This window comes from Grammomys surdaster, unplaced genomic scaffold (genome assembly GCF_004785775.1).
Source record: "Grammomys surdaster isolate TR1022 unplaced genomic scaffold, NIH_TR_1.0 64, whole genome shotgun sequence".
Taxonomy (NCBI): domain Eukaryota; kingdom Metazoa; phylum Chordata; class Mammalia; order Rodentia; family Muridae; genus Grammomys; species Grammomys surdaster.
In genome coordinates this window covers 11568651-11593759 of record NW_021604566.1, presented here as the reverse complement: position 1 = coordinate 11593759, position 25109 = coordinate 11568651, and the positions used below count along the sequence as shown (strand labels likewise).

The following is a 25109-nucleotide window of genomic DNA, read 5'->3' as shown; positions in this document are numbered from 1 at the left end:
AGAGAGAGAGAGAGAGAGAGAGAGAGAGAGAGAGAGAGAGAGAGAGAATGAATTAAGATTTTATTGAAATAAGTATGAAAACCAAAGATACTGTATTTAGAAACAACATAGAATAGCTCAATGTTATGTTAAAGAACTCAAAATTTGAGTAGAATATTTTCAAATATATTCAAAAATCAGGAAAAACAAAATACAACACAAAATCACTTTCTCATGTTTTCATGAGCCCACTCTTTCCCATAAAATCATTCTGAAGTGAGTAGCAACATCTGCCTCTATTCTAGTTGAAAGAACTGGTAGGTATCATTGTGACTGCAGGGATCAGGCAAGGTGGGCCTAAATACATCTGTAGCCTCTGGAAAGGGTCTGAGAGGTTGTATAGGTTGGGCTGTTCTTCAGCAAAACATTGAGGAAACATAAGCTTTCCTGAGCTCTTATGAAGCCTGAACTTACTGCAATGAGAACTACAGTCATTTTAGGGATATCTTTGGCCAGTCACAGAAATACGAATAAATAAAATAACTGAAAGCTTCAAATATTGATTTAAACACCATTGTACAGATGTTAATGATTTAAGACTTGATGTTTTCTATTGAATCCCACACTGTTCCTGTTCAGGACCCTCAATTACTTTTGTATATACATAACTTTTAGAGTATGCTTTTGAGTGTCACAGAAAGTTCAATAGAAACGGCATGGAGGCCCTATTTTCCTAACATAACTGCTCCTTAGCCATATTAATATTCTAAAACTGTTACAAGAAGCCACTGGATGTCAAAATTAACTGAATCAAAGAATTCTAAAGAATGTTCCAACTCACCTCAGTATTGGATCAATGGATCAATGACTGACCCAGAATATGCCAAGGCACCTTTGTCCTGTAAAGTTCCATTTACTATCTTACTTTAATTCCTTAGGGTCATTACAAATTCTAGCTGAAACACAACATAGTGATTAATTCTCTTCTGACCTTTGTCCCTTTCAAGTTTGACTTCAAGCCTGACTTATCTGAAAGTCATATCACTATGGAAGCTTGCTTGGATTTTAATTACATGACCCATTTTTCCAACCTTGGCAGTTTTGTTTCTATGTATCTTCACAAGTGAAGTGGGATGTTTGTGTTGTTGAATCTTGGTTTATGATTTGTCCTGTTGATGTCATTTGGCTTGTGGCTTTGATCTATGACTCAAGATTTTTCCTATTATGTATGGTTTTCCACCTGGCATTTATTTTGGTAACTCTTCATCAATTTGTATGTTTTTAGAAATTTGATACCTCTCATTTATTAACTTTTGAGGTCTTATGGCTTTCAGTTGTGTATGATTCTTTATCTTTCATGTATAGGTTTTGCATATGAATATCTTTTCATGATAATAGCTATCCTTTAATCATTGCAAAAAAAATATTTCCTATACGTCTTTTGAAGAATTCTTTCACTCTCTGGTAATTTGAGAAGAATGATTCAACACTAGAGCCTTGACTACCATAATGGCTGACTTTTTCCAGCAATGTATACTTGACATGTAAGCTACTTACCTGTGAAGCAGGGTCTCCTGATTGCCATCAACTGCATTCACAATATCACTGCTTCCAGTATAAGATGAGATCATGAGCTTAACGATGTCAGTGGCTCCCTGGGTTGCAGCAAAATGGAGGGCCATGCATTTGGCATTCTATAAAGAGTGTTGATGTCAGCATTAGTGCTTAAGTTCCAGTTTAAGGATTTAACATATATAAATTAAGCAGTAAGTTTATTCTCCCCAGATCTAAGGATGTAAAAGGTAATTATGAGCTGTATTTTTTGATCTATTGAAAACCATGAGTATAAAGACCTATCTAGCAAGGGTACTCCCTAGCAACCCAAGTGCTTTTGGTGTACACTTCTATCCCAATCATTTGGATATATTTCTTTGCACAAGGAGTATGAATCTCTTTCATTGCTGAAGCAGCTGAATGAAATGACTTCATATGAGCAAGGTCATTTCTATTTCAAAGAATTTGGAAGCAATAGGAAGAAGCTTCGTGTGATTAATAGCCAATAAGGAATTTCTGATTTCTTCTGAAAGGAAACACCTTTATGGTGGCTGACCTAGATCACTATAGGGAAACATTCCAGAAGTCTTTGCTTCTCATCAAATCAGGACCCAGGCTCAGTCAAAACTCTTATATACATTTCACTAGAAGTAAATTAGGGGAGCCTTAGCTAAAATATACAAGTCTTAGACTAAAACTACCACCCAAGACACTCATAATTGGGCTTTTGTGTCCTGGCTGGAGATATGAACGCTGTCATCTTTGCAGTTAGGCCTTACTATAGCTCATGGCAGTGGAGTGGGATATACTCACTATGCATCTACTTTGTCTCTGGAATATTGAAATTTATACAATTAGAGAAGATTTTCTTCCACGTGGACAGGGGAGCAACACTTCTTTGCGCTATGTGCATTTCCAGTCTCACAGGAATATAAATGACATTTGAGAAATAACGTGTGGAAGTTCTCACATCAGAGACTTCACAGACTGAACACTTGCCTCCATCATGTCGATGTGTGCACCATTGTCCAGGCACATCTTAATCATGTCCAAGTCACCGCTCTGAACTGCAAGGTGGAGAGGGCTGACCTTCTTGTGATTCACAAAGTTAATGTGAGACTGCCTGCTGTAGCCGTCTTTTTCACCTTTAGAGGAACACATCATTTAAGATGGAAATAAATGTGTTTGTAAAGGGAAAGGACATGTCGAATTACATGAATGTCCATGTAGAAATTCTACTATTTTCAAATGAAGGTTATTTCAAGGTTTCTTAACCACGTACAATGTAGAAAGCATCAACTCACCATATGCTAAGATTAATTCCATGCATTTTTTGGCACCTGAAAATGCTGCCTGGTGCACAGGGTAATCTCCCCACTTATTCGATTTACACAGCTTAGCTCCTTTTTCTAACTGGAGAAAAAGTAGAGAAATCAACAACATAAATTAAGTGAACAATGTGGACCAGAATTTCTGTGTATCCCATCCTCCAGAGTGTATGGTAAAACATGCCGAAGGCTCTGTGGACACACAGTCTAGGCAAGAAATAACTTCAGAACTGGGCTAACACAATGGGGACATTACATCTTAAAAGATGAAGATATTTCACGATACAAAAAATATCTACCTCAATTCCCAACAAAATCAACATATCTTTTTCAATTCCATATGAAATATTTAATTTTAAAACTAGACTAAGTCGTATAAATATTTTCAAGCTTACAATAGCTGCTTATGGGTGGCACAAGTACCAAGTGTAGTAAATTAGAACAATTTAGATACCATCACTTATAGGAAAGTCTTAAGGGTTATGACCCACCATATTAAAATTTCAGAGACTAGGATATTCTGACAGTCCTTCATTTCCTGCAGTGTTATATTGTTCTTAGTTGTTAATACCCAATATTCACAGAAAAGCAAAATATTAATACATATTTGCATATATAACTATCAGGAAAGTTTTGCATATGCTTTTATTTCTGAAGGCAAGTAACCCAGAAACATTTGAAAAAGAGCTTTTTGATGAAATTACAGTAGTGCCGTCACTACCAAGAACAGAAGCCATCCCTGAGACAGGTACCTCCTTGGTGTGTCACACCTGGGTGACTTTCCAGAGAGATGGCTGCTTTCTGACTTCAGACCTGTGACTTAGGACAGCTAGGGAATTCAGAACTCTCTCTTGGAGAAATCATAACAGATCTTGGGAATGGAAATGAACTGTTTTTGCCAATGTTTATTTTTTTAATCTTTGGCCACTTGAAAGCTCAGAATCAAATAGCTTAATTGTATTTTTTAAATTTTATGTATATGGGTGCTTTATCTGCATGCATGTCTGTGAACCATGTGCATGCCTGACCATGTGTGTGCAGAGACCGGAAGTGGGCATTAGATCTCCTGGGATTACAGATGAGTGTAATCCACCATGTGAGTGTGGGAGCCAAACCTGGGTCCTCTGGAAGAACAGTAAGTGCTCTTAAGCCACTGAGCTGTCTCTTCAGCTCCAGAATAAAGTGGTTCTGGTGTCATACAGGTTGTTATATTTTGGTTTTATACTCTAGCCCGAATGCCAGACTCATCTTAATCTCTGACTATATTTTTCTTGTGTCTTCTTTCATGCTTATTTTTAGTCTTCTTTATACAATCTAGGGTCCACATTGAATGCTAGAAGTATATCCATGTAAGTTCTTTCCACCTGTTTTCTGTATTCTCCATTTTGCTATGGAGATACTATGAAGTGCTTACATAACAATTTGTGTCTAATTCACAGAAAGAAAGCAACAGAATGTGGTGATTTACAAACCAAAATTTGCAAAGCTTCACTGTTGTCTTTGGCACACGTGGATATCAAGGCTGTGTTCCCATTCTCTCCTTCTAAATTGATATTAGTGGCCTTGTGCTCAGTCAAGACCTGCAGAAAATGAAGAAATCGTCCTTAAAAATCGAATCTACTGACTTTCAAATAGTGACATGTCTCCCAGGAAACTTGGTTGCCAAACACCATTTCTAACTCATCTTTTCCAATTCATCTTCCATAAAAGATGTCATAAAATTTTATATACAGTAGCTATTGAATAAATGAATGATTTTCATGCCAACAATTATTACAAATTTGAATTGTATATTTGAAGATAGAATCACAATGGTAAGTAATAATTTCCCTGAAAGGGTAGTACTCTCAAGGATTTACATTAGCTGAGGTCTTCAGAAATAAATGTGTTGAGACATCGTGATATGTGGATTGAGGGAAGGGATCGAGATAGGAAAGATGTGGGAAAAGGAAGAGAGGAAGAGACAAAGGGGAAATGACTTCTTTATCTTTACAGTTGGCCAGAATGCCATCGAAAACCCTAATCTCTTTAGTAGAGAATCTTTGTATAGACCTGCCTTTGTTATAAATTAAATCAAACTTGATTTAGAATTGAAAAAAATTAGTATTCTGATTAAATGTCAATTAGTCATTCCCATGGCATTTGGTACCAGTAACTACTAACTCATTATTGGCCAAGACCATCAACCATGGTTAAGTCTCACATAAAAGTTAACAATATGTACCTTTTGTGATTGTTGACATCAGGCCACCCTCCCCAATGCCCCAAGCTACTCCACATTGAGTGAAATAGTGATTTTTCACACCGTTCCTTGCTTTTAGTGTCTCAACTTTACAAGTAGTATTTTTCTCCCTTTTGAGAGAAAAGGATAGCTATAGGTCTTGATCAGGCCCATTGACTACTCCATCTGTTCAGCACTGCCCATCCATCACAGACTGATAGATTACTTATTCCTGGGAATAGAAAGGAAGCTGATCTTATCAGGGTGAATTGAGACTATAGGGGTACACAGGAGTATTAAATTGTATTAGGTAAGGACTTATCCGATACCCCAGACCAAGTAGAGGATGTAGCTCCCATCCCTGGACCTCACAGGATGATGGGCACTTAACACTGGAATGACATGACCACACAGCAATATAGCCCCTGATACCTGGTGTGTGCATCAAGGATTGACAAGCAGATGATTCCTAACCATCCCTCAAGCCTTAGCATGGCTTGGCCCTAGCTAATGATGCCTGCCTGACTTTGTGGCTGTCTACCTTTTCGCCCATCTGGACCTAATTGGAACTTGCCATTTCATGGCCTAAGATTCAGGCTTTCACCTTCACAAACTCTAGCTCAGCAAGAGCTTTCTCCTAACATTGACCTGGTTCATTATCTTATTAATATAGATTCTCTCTGTGTGTCCATCTCTGTTTTTCTAACTCTATCTACACAAACACACACATACACACATTTTAGAAACTTTTTGAAGTTCACTGCAGCCTCTTTAACTTGTATTCATTGTATAATATATAGTTATAATAACATAAATATAAACATAGTTACTGCATACTATATAATAGAGTTTATATTTGTAATTAAGATTGGAATAAAAGAATTCACTTTCTTCTCAGGCAATAGGTGAAGTCATCTGGTAAGCTGCTTTCTTCTTGTGATAATACTATGATAAAATCAACATGAGTCTTTCTTTTTCAATACTGGTAACTGAACCTAGTGTCTCATGCTTGCTGAGCATGTATAACCACTGAGTCATTTCTTCTTCATTATTTGTTGATTAATTCTCAATGTTAATACAGGGTCTTATTGCCCCAAATTACCTTTATTTTGTAACAATACTAGAAAAACATGAATTTACAATCCTTCGTTAGTCTCTGTGCAGCTAGATTACAAACATGCATCACTGCTCTAACAGCTGAATTGAGTTTGTTGTTGTTATTTGTTTGTTTATTTGTTAAAGCTTATCCACCTGGCGGTTTCCTGAATTTCTCCACTTATTCAAAATAATCAACAGCTTCCTAGGAGAACTTTTTTCCAACAGAGAGTTCCAACCTGACAGCCTGCAGATGAATTAGGCTTACTAGTGAGTTCTATTCATAAGAGAAACATGAGCTGAAGTTCAATGCAGAAGGACAGACAGGACAATTCTTTATAGGTGAAGAGAAATTAGAAGGAGAAGATCCCTCCACAGACTTGAGGCAGCTTCAGGCTCTATTCTTCAAATCCAGATTCACACGCAAAGGAACCCACTGAATCTATTACAAGCATTCTCCCCAATCTCATAGAACTACCTGCAGACCACAGATTTGCAGTGTGTATTTGTACTGTCATAACCATAATCTTTCAGAGGGCTGAGTTAAATTCTAAACGGCAGTGGTCACAGAGAAAGCAACCAAACCATGTAACTACTTCAAATCACTCATGACCAGACATGTTCAGAAGCCCCACAAGACTCTCCAGGATCCTTTGATAAGAATCCAGGAAACCTAAGGAAAGGCTCAGACAACTGAGCTAGCTGAAGCCCTAAGGACAAAGAGCATCAAGAAATAAGGTTGTGCCCTAGCCATTAGGGAATGTCCCAGAAAATATTGTGTATAGAAGATCTTAAGGTGATTCAGATGACAGGGATTTTTTTAACTTTATAACCACAGACAATGGTGGGCATTCTAGAGGAAAACTGGTAAATCAAACAGTGAAAATGCCTTTTGAACTGGGAAAGGTTGAGTAGGTAGAGGCTAGATCATGGCATGTCTAGAGAGGTAGGCTGGGATAGAATTACTGTCTATAAGCAAACCTCTGTCTCTTCCTCCTGTTGTCATGAGCTGTGGTATTTAAGAACACTAATAACATGGCTATTGTTGGTAAAAACAAAGACCATAAGGCACAGACAATTCAACTTACTCATGCCCTTGTCTTTTCTTCTTTCTTTCTTTCTTTCTTTCTTTCTTTTTTTGTCGTTGTTGTTCAAGACAACTAGATTTTTGTTGTTGTTTTTGCTTCTGTTATACATTGATTTCACAAATTAGTTATGAGCTTTATTTCTGAACTGCTATTTCCATAGTTGGTCTAAAGAGTTTTCCAATTAACTGTAGTTCTTTCAACTACTACCTGCCTGCAAATTCCCAAACCATGCTTTTAAAGCCAAAATAAATTAAGTTAATGAGCATTTATAGATGAAAAGAGCCTTCAGAGAAAGCACCAGGGCTCCTTGGGGATGTGCAGGACACCAGTGAGCAGTCCCTGTGAGCACTAATGATCCAGCAGCCTAGACGGAAGAAGCCCTGGCCTGGTGCATGATAATGATGGTGCACAAAGGTATTAGGAAGAAGGCAAACAGCCTGTTTCCATGGACACTTTCTGATACCTTCTCAATCATTGTTCCATTTCATTCAAATAACCACCATTTATCAGGACAGCATCAATAACTACAATTTTCAGATAAATATATACAACATTGTCTTATCTGGGAAGGAGGGCATATCAACACTTAGTGACAGTGTCATTCCATAAAAATTAAGGTGGACTTCAAACCCAAAGCACAGAAGGCAAGATGAAAGGGACTCCATGTATCTTTATTTGCTTGAATCCAGGCTATTCCAACAGCTGAGAATAAATTTTTGTGACAAAGAGAACCTGGAACTCTCTTTTGGGATTATTGACAATTAGCTTGGGGGTGGGTTAGCACATTAGCTAAGCTCACCATTTCCAGTAGTATTTCCACAGGAAAGCCTATTGTCAAGTTCCAAAAAGCTTAACTTAAAAATGACCTTCTAGAACAGTGGTTCTCAACCTTACCAATGCTATGACTCTTTAATACAGTTCCCCATATTGTGGTGACCCTGAACCATACAATTATTTTGTTGCTATTTCATAATTGTCATTTTGCTGCTGTTGTGACATATAATGTAAATATCTGGAATGCAGGATATTTGATACACTATCTATGAAAGAAACACTTGATTTCAAGGGGGTTGGGAAACACAGGTTGAGAATCACTGCTCTAGAATGTAATTCATCTGTAATTGCCACTCCTCTTAGATGAAGCAGATAGACTATCCGGTGTGCCTGTGAATCTATGCGGTGTATTTTAAAAGCTATAGGATAAGACCTACCCTTTAAGTATTTACCAGGGACCCTTCTAGGTGAGGAAGTTCAAGCTTTGAAAAACAAAAAATAAAATTCCCCGATATGATCTGTGTCTGATGTTGATCTGTCTTTTGAGAGGCTGTCCATCTGACAAAACTGACCATGGGTTAGTTAACTATGGGTTCTGCCTTCACTCAGATTCTAGTCATCCTCTGCATTTCAGTCACAGAATCTAGGACAACTAAATGGCAAAGCCTGGAGCTGTAAAGAGTAGTTAGCCTTAGAAAGGTTATTTAATTCTCTCTATGCTTCTTCTTACTCAGCTATGAAGTGGAGATGCTAATCATCTTAACTTATGCTTTTCAAATGGAAACTTACAAAAGGCACACAGCTCTTTTTAAAAATACCAGATAAATTAAAATTCAAGAAGAGCTGAACTGTGATTACTATGACAATCATTTTCACAATCTTCCTCATCAGTACTACCCATCATCATCATCATCACCATAATTATTTGTTGAGAAATAAATGTAATTGTTATGTTTCATTTGCCATGACAGGGGACCTGAAGTCAGCCACTCTGAGACAGGAAGTGTATCAGACGTGGATTCTGGCCCCTGCTCCATGGCCAGCCTCATTGCCATGGCCAGCAGGCTCACCTTGATTACGTCATTGCACATCCCCTGCACAGCTATGTGAAGGGGTGACATCATATTTCTATTGCGGAGGTTTGGATTTGCTCCTTGGCTGAGAAGAAACTTCACACTTTCAACTTGATTTTTTTCAGCAGCGCAGTGCAGTGGGGTATTTCCATAACTATCCATTATATTCAGCACTAAATAAATAACAAAATATACATTAAATGTTGTTTGGGATGTACTTAATACCTCTTGCTACCCACTCCAAAACTCAGTGTCGAGTACTTATAAAGCCAGGTATATTGTCTTGGACTATAGAAATAGGATGTAGTTTTTGCTTCAAAATTACCCAATGGACACCATTTGAAATCATGTGAAAGTACAGACCTGTAAGTTGGGTTAATTTTTTATATAGTATCTATAAAAACAGATCACTTGTTACTATACTTTTAATCTTTATATTAAAACTGACTAATTACATTATAACGGATAATAACTAGGTTCCATGTGACTTATATTTACTTCAGCTTGCAGTTGCCCAAAATGTGCTCCCCATGACATGTGTTGTTATTTGCCTAGTGATTGCTACATTAAAATAGAGTGCACTTCATCCTTCATGGCCCAGTAGCTGTGATATGGTAGAATTGGTGATATATTACTAAGTCTGAGGAAAAAGAAAACTACTCGCATGTGAATCACACTTGGGAGCCATCAAAGCAGTGGGAGCCATAGGCAGCCAAGATTCCTGTTCTCTCTTTCAAAAAGTCCTTTCACTGTTCTTCTCATTCATCTAAGTTCTTAATTCTCAGCTTAACAAACACACACACACACACACACACACACACACACACACACACTCATGCATATATGCACATCTTAACTCTCTCCCATTCTGTTTAAGCAAGACAATAATTCTATTCAGCATCAAGCGATTAGACAGCTTCACGAAGCAGCATACAGCTTGAAAACAACTTTTATCTAGAACACTTTTCATAACTGATCTCCTTTAACACGGGGCCTTTCTAATGCAGGACTTTCTTGTGACCTCCTTTCTGCTTGATGCTTCTGTAGCAACAGATCACCTAACTTAGCACCCCAGTGACTGCTCTCCTGGTTGTGTCCCACCACTCTCTTGCCCTCTCCACTCTGCTTCTGCCATCTGTCTCTCTCAGTCAGTCCTCTTAGCTATTTCTTACTAGAAATCTCTGATCTCCTAAACTATGTCCATTTATTTCCTCAGTCTCATCCACTGCTTAGGCAAGGCCCTTCTTCCAGTTCTGACTATGCATGTGTCCAAGATATGCAAACTCAGAGTAACCAGATATCACTCCCTCACACTGACATCATTCCTCTTTGGAATGGCTGGTCATGTTCTTCACCTAATCTCCTAAAGTAGAACTCAAAAATTTAGCTCAGCTCCCCAGACACACTCTTCAGATTTAGTCTGCCCATAAGCACCATTGATACCATAGGTACAAATTTCCTGGTGGTCACAAATCTAAGAGAATGATGCTGTTATGAATCCTCATGGCAACACTCAGTTACCTTCACAGGAAGAACCACTGATGATCAATTCCATCAGTTCAACTTGACCTTCTGCTGCTGCGTGATGCAGAGGACAGAGATTTTCATCCTCATATTTGCTTAGTTTTCTTCTATTCTTGATGAAGTTTTCTAATCTGCACATATCTCCTTCAATGTTCACCTAGAGGAATATGTAAAGTGCATTACCTAAAACAAGCATATGTAAAACTTCAAAATACAAAATTAGTCATCTTAAAACCTTACACTTTACTATTATTCATAATGGTCGAGCTTACAGCAAATATCCTCCTTAAAGAACATTGCACATATTAGACCTAAAGTAGGCAAACAGCTATGCATTGATAAATACATTAACTATATGTTTTTGTTTCCTATTATCTTACATCTGTCTTAGAAATAAAGCTGAAAAGTTTTGAAGGACTTTCACAAAATGTGCTCTAAGAAATAATATATTAAAAGCCAGGGGCCTTTGCTTTCCTCGGTGAGATGTATTTATTTCAGGTAGAGCAAGAAGTATCAAGTAAGAGGACAGAAAATGATCAAGGCTTGTATCTGTAGAAATGTTATCTGAAAGCCCTCATCTTGTACAGTTAATAGGCACTTGACAAAATTAGTAAGATGGGAAGGTATTTTGAATGGGAAGGTTACGAAGTCTAGGATCTAAAATATTTTTGGTCCCTCCTGTCTGAAATCAGTCTCCACCCAACCTCCCCTTCACTGAAGCCAGGATCATCTTGATGCAGTGTCCCCTACGGGACTTGTTCAAACATCTAAGATAGCTGCCCTACTCTTGAAAATGAGCAATTCCTGACAAAATTAATTAAATAATTTTCAATTAATATCCATAATGGCAATAAGCAATTTCCATGCTCAGCTATTTGAAAGTTGCAAACAATTGCCTTATACACAGGAAATGAAGAAGTCTCAAAATCAATAATTGCAGAAGTATTTAATTACTCTCCAATTGTTTGATGAGATTTCTGATCACAGTTGCATCTAGAATTACTAATGGATTTGGAAGTAAATGGCTAGGTATTATCACCCAGCCTTCTGTAGCCCTCCAATGCTGCTTCCTGGAAGCCATTCTCCAACAGGACCACATCCTCAGGACCGCAGCCTCTCACTCTCTAGCACCCACGGTGCAGAGTGGGCTCAGGATGTGCACTGTGGCTGCGGATGTTTGCTGTGAGAGTTTTAAGGCTCTTGTTTACTTGATTGCTTTTGTGTTTTTAAGACGGGGTGTCAGATAGCCCAGGCTTGCCTCAGTCTCGCTGTATGGCTCAGGATGGCACCAAACCTCTTATCTTCCTTCTTCTATCTCCCTAGTATTCATATGTAAGTGTAAGCCCCCACCTGGGAATGGTTTTAGGAGTGGTCCACTTCCCTTTCTAATCCAACACACAGCAGCTGTGCCTCAAACAAGCAGGGTCTTCCCAGGAAAGTGCTCAAGCCCAGATGGACTCTAAGACAAGACATTGAAAAACACTGTGGGTCTTTCCTTCTCTTTCCTTCTACGCACTGTGTTCAATGTCTGCTACACATGTTCATGCTTCACTTTCCAGGATAGTTCTATGTGTAATATTTTTCTATAGAGGAATGGAAGAAAGAAGCTTTCACACAGAACATAGAGAAACATGGAGATTTTTTTTTTTTTTGCCTTTAAGACAGTCTCAGGTATCCACAGGGTGGGCCTCATATTTGCTATATGGCTAAGGTTGACCTTGAACTTATGATTGTCTCATTTCTAATTCTTCAGTGCTAGAATTGCAGGTGTGGACAACCAATCAAGTTTATTCCATCCAGGATTAAAATTCAGATCAACATCCACGCTAGGTGAGTATTCTGCCAGCTGAGGCACTCTTCCTTCTCCTACAGACTTTTATACACAATAGGCTACTTGGTGCCTTTTGGTTTCCTAGAAGTTTAAATACACAAAACAGGAAGAATTCACGGAAGTCCATGGCAGTTCTGAGGTAGCATCAAGATTCAAACTATTTAACATTGTACCTTGCAGATTTACAAACAAACAATTATAAACATTTGCCTAAGTTGTTTTAAATCCTACTTAGAAGGGGAAACAAAACAATCACAGGAGGTAGAGAAAGGGAGGGATCTGGGAGGGAGAGAGGATGGGGAGGGAAAGGGGGGTCAGGATAAGCTGTGAGAGGAGATGGGAGGGGAGAGAAGTACAGAGGGTCAGAAAATTGAACAAAGGTGTATAGCATTGGGGATGGAGAACTAGGGGTAGCCATTAGAAAGTTCCAGATGCCAGGAAAGCAAGAAGCTCCCAGGACCCAACAGGGATGACATTAGCTTAAATAACCAAGAAAGGAGAGAGAGAACTTGTAGAGACCACCTCAGGTAGTTAGGCATGGTCCCCAGTTGAGGGATCGGGCTACCCACCCATCTCAAAAATATTAACCCAGAATTGCTCCTGTCTAAAAGAAATGCAGGGACAAAGAGTAGAGCAGAGACTGACAGAAAGGCCATCCAGAGACTGCTCTAAATAGGAATGCATCCCATCTGCAGACACCAAACCCAGACACTATTGTTGATGCCAAGAAGTGCTTGATGACAGGAGCCTGGTATATTTGTCCCCTGAGAGTCTCTGCCAGAGCCTGACCAATACAGATGCGAATGCTCGCAACCAACTATCAGACTGAGCACAAGGACTCCAATGGAGGAGTTGGGGAAGGACTGAAGGATCTGAAGGGGTTTGCAACCCCATAGGAAGAACAACAATATCAACCAAGACCCCCTGCCCCCAGAGCTCCCAGGGTCTAAACCACCAACCAAAAAGTACACATGGAGGGACCCATAGCCTGAGCTGCACATGTAGCAGAGGAAGGAGTGGCCCTTGGTCCTGTGGAGGCTTGATACCCCAGTGCAGGAGGATGCTAGGGCACTGAGGCAGGAGTGGGTGGGTCGGGGAGCATCCTTACAGAAGCAAGTGGAAGGGGATGGCATAGGGGAGCTGCAGAGGGGAAACTGGAAGGAGAGATAACATCTGAAATGTAAATAAATAAAGTAACCAATAAAAAGGCTTTTACTCAATAACTACTTCATCACAAAGACCCAAGGCAAAATGCTTTAGAAGGCAATAGCTTTGCACAGAACCAAGGCAGCATAATACACTTTCATTTTTCCTCAAACCACAGAAATAGTCCTCCAAAGATCAAGAGTAGTCTGAGTTCTCCTATGACTATGACCGGTCTTCTTTGTCATGTCATGGAAGATAGCTTTCGAAATCTGCTTTGTTATTTTAAAGGAAACTACAATCTTTTTCACTATTGTGCAGAAATCTATCAAATAAAACAGAGATGAATTTAGCATATTAGGATTAATTCACTAAACAAGAGGACAATAAATTAAAATCTCTAAATTTCCAACTTTGATTTTTACTTCTCTTGTCACAGAATAGAACTTAAAATAAAACCTCCTTTATGTTGGCAGTGGCAAAAATGTGCCACTTTCTAACCCAAAAAACATTTCCAAGTTCCCCTTAGTTACTACAGGATAGGACAGAGGCATCCAGTCATTCTCCGAGTTACACATATTCAGTAATTAAACTGAATTTCTTGAAGAATTAGGGCTTCCCCTCCCCCCTCACGCAGTCCCCTGCCTTGGAAAAGAAAGTGCTCAACTAAATCAGTCTGAAAGCATCTTAGCGCTTGACCGAGACATTCTTTGGTTGGATATTAACTGCCCATCACCAGTGCCCAAAAGAGCAATGTACAAGTCCGTTCAGAGATAAGGAGTTGACATAAACCCTCCACACTCTTTAGAGAAAGAACTAGGTTCAGAAGTACAGGAGATACTATTGACTTCATGGTGATAAAACAGCCTGCAAACATGCCACATGAACTCATATAGGGTGTTAAACTGTCTCTGTCCCAGAGCCTGACAAGTCACCAGGTATTAAGGAAATATCTTAAGACAGGTCTGGTATGCGCATAGAGAAATTATTAGATAAAATTAAATGCCTTGTAGAATACTTTTACTTTGGATTTTGTAATAGCATTTATTTATTTAATCTTTGAAAACAATTTAGGCAAATGTTTTACTTGGCTGCAGATTTTCAAATCTGGAAAGCACACTTATCTTAATATCAGTGCTATTCCAGAACTGTAATGTGGATTAATTATTTCTTTCTTTTTTATATATTTAACACTCTGGAAGATTAACACATAAATTTAGTCTGTTTAGTGGTTTTCTGCTTTGAGTAGTCTCTAAGCTCTTGAATTCCGCTGTGATTATATTCAAGACAATAGGCTCTAGATCATTTTTAGGGAACTTATTTCTCGATTAAACCCTTCGAATTAGAGACTTCAGACCCATCTGTTTTAGTTTGTTTGAATGAAATTTGTCTAACCATAATAAGGTCAAAAAGGAAAGAAAATCTAGATAAAAGACTATATATTGTCAAAGAATGGTTAAATTTCAAAGTACTTTTAAAAAGTATTAACTTGAGTTAATCTGTTGACTTAATGAAACTAAAGATACTAAAATAAAAACTACAAGAAAATATTCAGACTAGATAGCAGAAAAATTTTCCACAAATCTCTAGAAAACTGAACTTACATGAGAATTTTTTTCATATCTTAAAATTTCTTTCTGTCCCACATTAATTATAACAATAGTCTCCTAATACTGAAATTCACTCATGATGTGGTTCTTCCTACTAAAGCAAAAGCCAAGGTTAATGTGCTGAGTTTAAGTGGGATGGGCACCGCTGTGGAATCTGGGGGTATATGGGTTTGTGTGAGGTAGGATGCTTCTAACTCACATTTGAAGTGGTATCTGCTTAGATACAGTTGGATAATGTCTGCCAAAACTGAAGCTATACATACCTCTTGACTCTTGACTCTGTTGGGACCAAAATACCACTAGACACTAGACACACAGACTGAGAACACGTTTACAGTCATAGATTAAAACATCAATGCTAAGTAAAACAGAAAATCCAACAAACAAAAATGACCTAAGTGTGTATTAGTACATAAGTAGTTAAATAAGTCATGAAAGACTGTGAATAAGTTATTAAAGAAAGAGATAAATTTCGAAGTGCTGAATTGAAAAGTATTTCTAATAATTTACTTCATGTGGAATTAAAGCAAGAGCTCTGTAAGCTCAGATTTTTGTAAGTTAAAGAAAGCTCTATGAAAGTTTGTGTTTGCACAAGCATTGCATTTTCTTCCTTTAAAAAAAAATGTATAAGGATCTGTTAACATGGTTCCCTGGTGGAGAAGAATTTGCAGAGGGCATTGAAAAGCCACAGTTAATTTCAAGACATTTCAAGAGAGCCCTTTCTTCTTGCTGTTTGAAGGCTAATGATTTTCTAGGTGTCCAATAGCCTGCCTCTGCCCTTCAGAGCAGCTGCAGCAACTGCATCAAATTGGTAGTGCGACTTTCTTATAGGTCAGAACATCCAGAGAACTGAGAATTAGAAGCCCCCATCAAAGTAGACCTCCGATCCTCGCTAGGTCTCCCCTTGCGGAGTTCCCAATTGGGCTCGCTGCTGGTCTTGCCTCCTTGTCTCCAGTAGGCATGTGCTGAGCTCTCTTTTTCACTTTTAGATAGAAAATTTTCTCCATCCCAACACACTTGTTGGATCGCTATCTGACTACCAGATCCTTAGCTGCAGCAGTTCCACTTCAGTTTAAACGAAACATCTGGTTAAACGTCGAAGAGGAACTGCATGCACTCCAAATTTATCCCGGCTTTATGCAGTCCCTGGATTCCAGTTCTGTAAAACATCAAAAGTACTTCGCGGGGACATCTTCTCTGGCGTCAATCCATTTCCTGGCAAGACGGGAGTTATGCAAACAAGAAAGAAAAACAGAGGACCACAGGTAGCAGTTACAGGTGCTGGATACCCTGATACTGTCTCCTACCATTTCCATGCTCGGTACTTCCTAAACTTGAGTGCAAAAGTAGCAGAAAACTGTACGCAAGGAAATTTCCAGCCTCCCGCCTTTCACAATGCCCCTGCATGCCCCAAACCACTGATTCCCCAGTACCTTAAAGGATTCCTTGGAGCAGTCCATGTCTTCCCCCACGCCGCAATAGACAACGCCCTGGACCTCCTTCCTTTCCTCCGGACGCAGAATCCTCCTCAAGCTGCGCTTCATTGACTCCACCTGGACGCCCGCTGGCGCAGCAGCTCTCCACAAGGCGGCACCTAGGGACAGGGCACCGGAAGCTGGAGCAAGGCTTGAGACTACAGCGGTTCTCTGCTGGAGAGATCACTGCAGTTAAAAAAAAAAAAAAAAAAAGCCCGGTGCCTGATTCTGCCTGCAGGATAGGAGGGGACTTCTGAAAATAGTTGTCCAGCCTGGGCTACTTGTAGAGGAAGTCGCAGGCGGAGCTCCGGAGACAAAAATGAACCGCGTGGACATCTGCCCCAGACTCTCCCACTTTGGGGAATCACAGAGCAATTGCAAATTGGAACAGATTCAGCAAATTTGTTAAAATAAAGAAAAACAGCCTCTCATAGTGGCCAGGAAAGGAGGAGTGGACAAGAGAGAAAGGTGGGGGCAGGGAGAGAATCTAATCCGGAACTTTTAGAAAACTCTTCCCCCAGTTGGAAGTCCGGAAGTTCGACTGGGTTTATAGCCTAGTCAGGAAGAAGTGCTTACCCAACCTTCAGGAAGTCCTGTGCACCATCTCCATCACATAAAAACAGGCCTAACAGTGTGATTCCACTAGCAATCCAACAAGCTGTAATCCTGTACTGGGGAGGTGGAGGTAGGAAGATCTGAAATCCAAGATCATTCTGGACTGCATGGCAAGTTTGTTCAGCCTAGGCTGCATGAGATTGGCTCTAAGACAAAATTCCTAGGGCTGTCCTGCCCATGTCCACCTCCGGAGAGGTTAGGGTAGGGGTGCTCTTGAATTATAAGAAAGTAAGATCTTCAGCAAGTTTTCTCTTCCCAGTTTTCAGGATGAAGTGAACAAATTTTAGAATTGGGACTAGACTGGGTTCCTTTGTATCTCAGACTGCATTTCCTGTAGATAAAAGTATTCATCTAGATGTCTTATGCTTTGATGTTTAAGATGGTTAAATAAAATGGTTATTTTTTTATTATGGTTAATAAAGTGGCAAGTTAAATAGAAGCTACTGTTGATGCACAGAGGGTGTTTACTGGCAGCATTGTTTAAGGGCTTTATCTTTCTGAGTCTACCCTGAATTCACTCCTCAACAGCATAGATGTATACCATGAACAAAGAAGGGTATTCTGCCCCATCCAAGAGGTTAGTTCTGCAGCTAGCCAAGAGACAGAGACAGCACAGGGAGTCTGTGCATCCGCCCGCTGCCGCCTCCACTGTTTGACCCAGATGAGATCGCAAGTAGGTTGAGTTTGCAAAGAGCAGAATTTTGTTTTACCAAACAGCTATTTTAAGGTTCTAAAGTATTCGATTCACACCTAATAAAGATCACCACCACCTAACCCTAAAACCCACAGGAAAACAAGGACACACACTGGGCTACACCCAGGAAAGGTTTGAGATCTGACCTAGGAATTACATCGGGCTGAATTTAGGAATGAGTCTAATGTGTTTAATGACATCGAGGAATCATAAAAAGACTGCTGTACAAATCTTCTCATTGATACAGTAAGCTGTGATCAGTGGAACCCCTGGAGTGCGGATGATGTTAAGTGTATCACCAGTACCTAAAAGTGGAAATGCAAATATTGAACCTCAACTCTCTACTTCCTTCACACCAGTGCCTTCACACTAACAGGAAGCAAGTGAGAGATGGGATCCATCTAAAGCGGGTGATTGAAGTAATTCATATGAGAAATCTAACTAAAGAAAGTAAAGAAAGATTATGCATACCAGGTCGACTCACTGGAAGGCCCAAAATCTGGGTTATGAATGAGTGTGATTAGTTGCATTTTCCCAGTAAGTGGGAGAGAAGCCCAAAGAGAACAAAGGAATGTATCAGGGTGTTTTGTTTGTTTTTAAGTTACGGGGGAGGGGGCAGTAGAAAGCATCAGAGGGCTTTTAGCCCAGAGAAGACTGTGGAACCAAGGGATAGCCACAACTCAGTGGGGTTGGGAGAATGGTTGCCTTTTCCCCTGTTGACTAAATTCCTACAGAGTGATGACAGGGTACCCCAAAGTATGGGTCCTTACCAGCTTGTCCTTTCCTTGTTTAGTACTGAAAAATAGATGGTTAACTTTGCAGACTGTTCATATCCTTCTTTCTGTTATGAAAACACAGAAATCAAAATGTACACCAATTTTCCCTTCTATCTTCTGCTATCCTTGCCCACTTTGTGCCTTTTTCAATCAAGAATTTCTGTGGCTATTTCTTCCTAATTGTTAGATTATTTCCTGCCTAGCCAACAAAAGAAATCTTTTTCATAAATGTTTTCTTTTTCCTGCAAAATACTGAACATTTTAAGATGTATAATGCAGCTAGAACAGGACATTAGCTGACCTCTTACAATTAGGATCTTATTTCCTTTGAAATTTAATTATTGATGAGTATAAATAAGTGAAATAATTTCACCAGTGATAATTTCAAAATAATTCTAGTTATTAGAGGGAAAATCTTTATAGATGTTTCCAGAAGGTGTATTTTATTATCAGATTATGTTTTGACATTTAGTAATCATGTATTTGAGAAGGAAAACCAAATGATTTTATTTAAATTCCCAGGGAAACTATGGATATTGCAGGTGAAAACAAATAAAAAAAAAACAAAATTACACAAAGTTATTTTGATTTTGTTCCAAAAAAGATGCAAATAAAGTATGAAAATATTTATATTTTTAGATATTATTTCAAGTATAGTGTTGTTAGTATCAACAACTAAAGGTAAAACTGGCCATTTTAGACTAAACAAAATAAACATTATTTTAATAATATTAATAACATATTACTTATGGTAAATGTACAATTTGATTCATTTTAATAAATATGTACAATTATGTGACACTGTTTACTCCAGCTTTAGAATACTCCCATTAATTTATAAAGTCCATTTATCCAAAAGCAGTCAACACCCCTTCCCACTGGGAGCAAAATCAACTTTGACCTATCTGTACCCTGCAGTCTTTCTGGCTTTTAAAGCTGTGTCTTTTCTAGAAATTTCAGATACTTGGGGACATGCACTAACAGAGGTTTTTCCAGTGGCTTCTGCTAAGGTTTCATAAGCATAGCTATATTTCTGCAGTCTCTTCATTTTTATTTTCATTCTATTGTGAAAATTTCATCCATTTTTATTTGTATCCTATTGTGTGGCTATATCTTTCTCTTCTTGATTTATTGAGCAGTTAATGCTCATTTGATAATTTCCTGTTTAAATCTATTATAAATAATGACTCTCCAAATATCACTGTGTAGATCTTTTTATAGATAACATTATCATTTACTTGGTCAGATACATAGTAATGATATTGTCTATTTCTTCAATCTTGTATAAAGTTACTGAGCCACTTTACACACCTCCTAGCAGTGCAGAAATAGACCAATTACTCCCTCTCGTCAAAACTATGCTTTTAGTATAGGCGTTTTAGTAGCATGCGCTATGGTGACATCTCGTTGGCTTTAATTATCATTTTACACATGGATTTTAATACTGCCCTTGCTATAACATATTTATTGACCATTCATTTGTCTGCTTGATGAAACACTTAGCAAACATGTTCCTCTTTTAAAATTGGCCTGCCTTATTATCATTGAGTAATAGAAGCTTTTATTCCAGATAGGACTCATACCATGTTTTAATCTGCTTTCAGAATATCTGGCTTTTTGTTTTCTGTGATATTTTCTAAATTTTAAATTGCGATAAAATTCTAATTAGTGAGGTTTTAACGCATCTTTCTTTGGATGTCGTACATAAAAATGTTTGCCTATGCTAAGATTCAGAGTTCTCTGCAATAATTCCTTCTGGAAATGGATATAGTTTTAGTCCTGTCATAGATCCATTTTGAAATAATTTTTAGTTTGGGGTATGACCGAGGCCTATGTATTTTTATTTTAGTAAAATGCACAACTGCTACCACTCGTTAAAAACAAAGAAACAAACAGAAAAACAAAAAAACAAACCAAAACTATACTTAATTAGAATTGCCTGGAAAATATTGTTAGAAATTTGTTGACTATAATTTTATGATTTATTTCTATTCTATTGAATTGTAAGTATCAATAAAATAGATCTGTCTTTAAGTCAATATCACATGGCCTTGATTTTGTAGCTTCATAATAATAAAATTTGAAACTAGATGATATGAATCATCTAAATTTGTTCTTCATTTTTCATACACTTTATGATATTCTAAGTCCTCCACGTTTCCATACAAATTTTGAGATCAACTTCTCAATTACTACTTAAAAAAAAAGCATGATAGAATTTTTATAGTGATTAAGTTTGAATTCATAGACTTTATTAATGAGAAGATTCATGTTTGAATATTGAGTATTCTGTACAGTAAACAGGGAATTTCCCCATAGGTCCAGATTTATCTCAAGACTCACACCCACAGGTTTTAGTTTTGTATGGGTTGGTCACAAACATTTCTGTTCATGTGTTTCTAATGTTTTATTAGCTTTGAATAATTTGGAATGGAATTGTTATTTCACTTTTACATTGAGATGGTCTAAAGTCATTACAGAGAAATGAAATTGAATTTTCATATAGTCTTCATTACATATCACAAGTCTTGTAAATTGATCCTAGTAGTTTCTCTTTTAAAACCATATGGAAAATTTTGCATATAAATGGCATTGAAGAGCCAGTGAGGGTCAAGGCGATTGCTTAGACTCTTGATGATCTGAATTACCCGTGTCCAGATCCCATAACAGAAGCATCCACATGTGTACACATGCACATGATAATAAGCTAGATGGCTCACTTGCCTGAGCTATGAATGATGCCACACACCTGTGAATCATATAGATCATCAGGAGGCTGAGGCAGCAGTTGGTATGTTGAGGCCAGGCTTGAATGCATATGGAGTTCAAGGCCAGCCTGAATTACATAATGAAATCCTGTTTATAAAAAGAAAAAGAAACAAATGGTAACAAACTATTATGTCTTATGGAGGTATTATCTTTCTAGACTCCCTGATTAACCTGCACTCTTGAATGAAAGTATGGAGAATGGACATGAGAGTTTATTTTCCAATCTTAAAGTGAAAGTTTTTACGTTTAAATATAATAGTAGAATTTAAATGTATGTTTTTAGACAATACAAAATTTCAGAAACAATTCATAACTTTGTACTATTCTCTATGGTGTAGTGAAATATTGATCTCCCTGCTTTCTCCCACACAGGATGTGAAGCAACTTCTTCTTAGTGTATCCAAAGTATAAAGTCACTGTACTATCCAGTTGCTGTATTATGAGATCACCTGCATAAGCTGGCTCTTATATCTAAATAAATAACCTGTATTTTATACAGGAATGCCCTTCCCAAAGCATGAGAATATTGATTCTAACAGTTCACATATTCAAAATAACATATGTAACATGTTTCCTTTAAGTGAAAGGAAAGAAGGCAGGAAGGAATGGAGGAAGGAAAAATGGAGAAAGGAAGGAAAGAAGGGAGGGAGGAAAGGAGGGAGGGGCAGGGAGGGAGGGAGGAAGGAAAGAAGGGAAGAAGGAAGGGGGAAGAGGGAGAGAAAAGTTTTTGATTTAGTGAGTGAAACCAACCAACCAGCCAAACAAAAAACCAAAAAACAAAAAAAAATGTATTCCAAGAACTATGCTATGAATAATTTTTCTATCTATGAAATTATTAAGAGTAAAAAGAAAGTTTGTGTTAGTCTCTTTGAAGAAGCAACCTAAACTCCAAAGCTTCTTTCTGCAGTATACAAGTGCCCTCTGTTCAGGTATCCACCAAAGGTCTTTGAATACACAAGTAAGGGGGAATTACTTTGTTGCTTTCTAAACTATTGCAGAACCCAGCATGACAGCTATCTGCTTTCTTTCAGGATAGGTATTTCATCATAACTGTTGTGGCTTGAACTGTCTCCAGTAGGGTCCAGATTCAAACAGTTGGTTCTGATCTGTGGTGCTGATTTCAAAGGTTGTTTCCCTTCAATACTGTATTGTGGGAAAGATCCTTGCTGGTGGAAATGAGTTACTGGGTGTGTGGGGGCCTTGAGGTTTTATGAGGTTCACAGACTGTACCAAGAGAGTAACCCCCCTTGAGGGTTCATAGCCCAACTGCACTTCCTGTTCCTTCTTGCTTCCTTACTGCAGCTGCAATGTGGCCAACCCCAAAACATGCCTCTTTGGTACTAGCCACAACACTAAGAAAAGTAATTTTTAAAATCACAAATTCAATTTTCTTAACTTTTATAGAATCAATTTGATTTATGTTGGTATGAATTTTGGTAATATCTGCTGTTTGAGAATTTTGTCTATTTGTTGACCCATAAATCTCAAGAATCTAAGTTCTGTAACAGTGTCTCTAGTTACAATTCTTTTAAAAATAATTTGCATCCTCTCTTTTCTAGCTAACAATCATTTTATTCATCTTTTCAAAGAGTAGACTACTGCGTTTCCTTTTCTCTATACTATTTTATTACTTTGAGTTTATTGTTTTTTCCTCTCTGATTTTCTTCTGGGATAACAATATAATCATACAATATGGTCTTGGAATTTAGCTCACCATTTTAGCACTTGTCTGACATTCATGAGGTCCTGAAAGAAGAAAACCCACTTACCAAGCAGTGGCTGAGCTCCGCAGAGCTTGTGCAGACATAAAACTTGTTTGCTCTGCTTTTGTTGGTGGTCTCTTCACTGATTCACAAGTTACCATCTGAAGTGTACTGTTTAATTTCCAAGAATGTAAGGTTTCCTTAAATTTCTGTTGTTAATTTCCAACTTAATCTCATTTTGGTAAAGGAGTATACATAATATAATTTAAATTGACATAAACGTAAACATTGCCTCTAAATTTTTTGTCTTATGACTAGCTTGTGGTCTATCTTGGGGATTAGTCAATTTGTATTTGTAAAGGATGTGTGCTCTGCTGTTTGGATAAAAGTCCGAACATGTTGGTCAGATGTAGGTGACTAACTGTGTGCAGGTCTTCTGTGGTTTTAGTCACTTTCTACTGTCGTGCAGTTACTGAAATCCTCACAAAGGCAGTGGAAATGTCTCTCTTCCTGTTCTTATGTGTGGATCCCTCACTCTGTTCGTAGCTGAATTCTCTCCAGAGTCCTCATGTGTACTGTTTGCGTGCTAGGTTGGTATTTATTATTTCACTTTGTTTTTAAGGAAGGGGTTTTAACTATTTCTTTATTTATGTGCGTCTGTATGAGTATGTGCGTGGGTGTAGAGGCGCATGCAGAGGTTATAACTGAATCTGCGAATCTTTCACCCAGCTCTTGTTCTTTGTATACCACAGTTTTACAGTTCTGCAAGAGTTTAATACAACTGTGATCATATGCGTCCTTCACACCTCCCCTTATCTCCCCTAAAATCTACCCCACCTCCTCCCAACTACCTAACTTCATGTCTTCTTTTTTTAGATCTATGTTATTTCATTTAATGTCAATGAGTGTTTTCCCCCCTGAGTGTACTCCATGCATGCCTGGTGTCCATGGACATCAGAAGAAGATTAGACACCCTGAAACTGAAGTTGCAGATGCTTGTGAGTTATCACACTGGTGCTGAGAACAGACCTCAGGTTGGTATGGGGTTGTATGAGGGAGTACAGTCTACCTACCATGACCACGCTCTTAAGGAAAACTGCTTCTTTTAGAAGCCATCACCTGTCAATCACTCCTCGGTTAGGTGTGAGGACTCCTGAGTACCCATCCTCTCCATACTAAAATGCCTAGGGCTTCCTCCTCCTCTTGTGTAGATCTTAAGCCAGCAGTCACAGAGGCTGTGGCTTTGTGTGTGCAGCCAACAGCCATTCCTGGAAGACACTGGTTTGCTCAAATCCTCTATTACCTCTGTCTCTTTCTGTCTTTTCACTCTCAGAGGCTAAACACAAATTGACTTTGTGTTTAGCCTCTCCCGTCTTCTCACCACACTTATCCTTGATCTGTGTTTAACTTGGGTTTTCCTGCATTTACAAACTTTATGAATATGATCTTATCTGCCTTCTATAGTTCTGTAATTCTTAAACTTTCTCTGATTGCTGGTGGCTGAAAAGATCAACAGTCATTTTTTCTGCCCTGGTTTGGATTTACACATCCATAAACATGTTTTGTTTTACAGGATCGATACAGGCTTTGAAATGAGAACAGTAATGGATCTGGGAATTCAGACAGTGATCGTTATCCAGCTGTTTTCTCTTGCCTTCTAAGTAATTAAAAATCTATTCTGTTTCTGATGAATGGTAGAACTGCAGAAATATTTTATATGCCTCTGTGGTGTTTGAGTGATGTTAAAAAGGAAGCAGAGAATGGGGTTCATTGTTAGTCTGTTAGTTTCAAGTCAGGTCTCAAGTTTAGTTAACACTGAATGCCAAAAGGAAAATTCTGCTCAGTGTGGGAAAACAT

At 38.3% G+C, this 25109-nt stretch overlaps 1 protein-coding gene across 1 annotated transcript in view; it reads right to left on the bottom strand.

Annotated features, from left to right (window-relative positions):
• Trpa1 (transient receptor potential cation channel subfamily A member 1) overlaps positions 1-16536 on the bottom strand; it is a 44141-nt gene extending 27605 nt beyond the window's left edge. The window contains exons 1-7 of the mRNA XM_028768915.1: positions 16528-16536; positions 10634-10793; positions 9110-9285; positions 4334-4441; positions 2838-2946; positions 2533-2678; positions 1537-1673 (exon numbers count right to left, since the gene is read on the bottom strand). Of these exons, the coding sequence (XP_028624748.1) occupies positions 1537-1673; positions 2533-2678; positions 2838-2946; positions 4334-4441; positions 9110-9285; positions 10634-10793; positions 16528-16536 (845 nt within the window). The remainder of the gene's footprint in view (positions 1-1536; positions 1674-2532; positions 2679-2837; positions 2947-4333; positions 4442-9109; positions 9286-10633; positions 10794-16527) is intronic.
• Positions 16537-25109: the final 8573 nt, after the last annotated feature.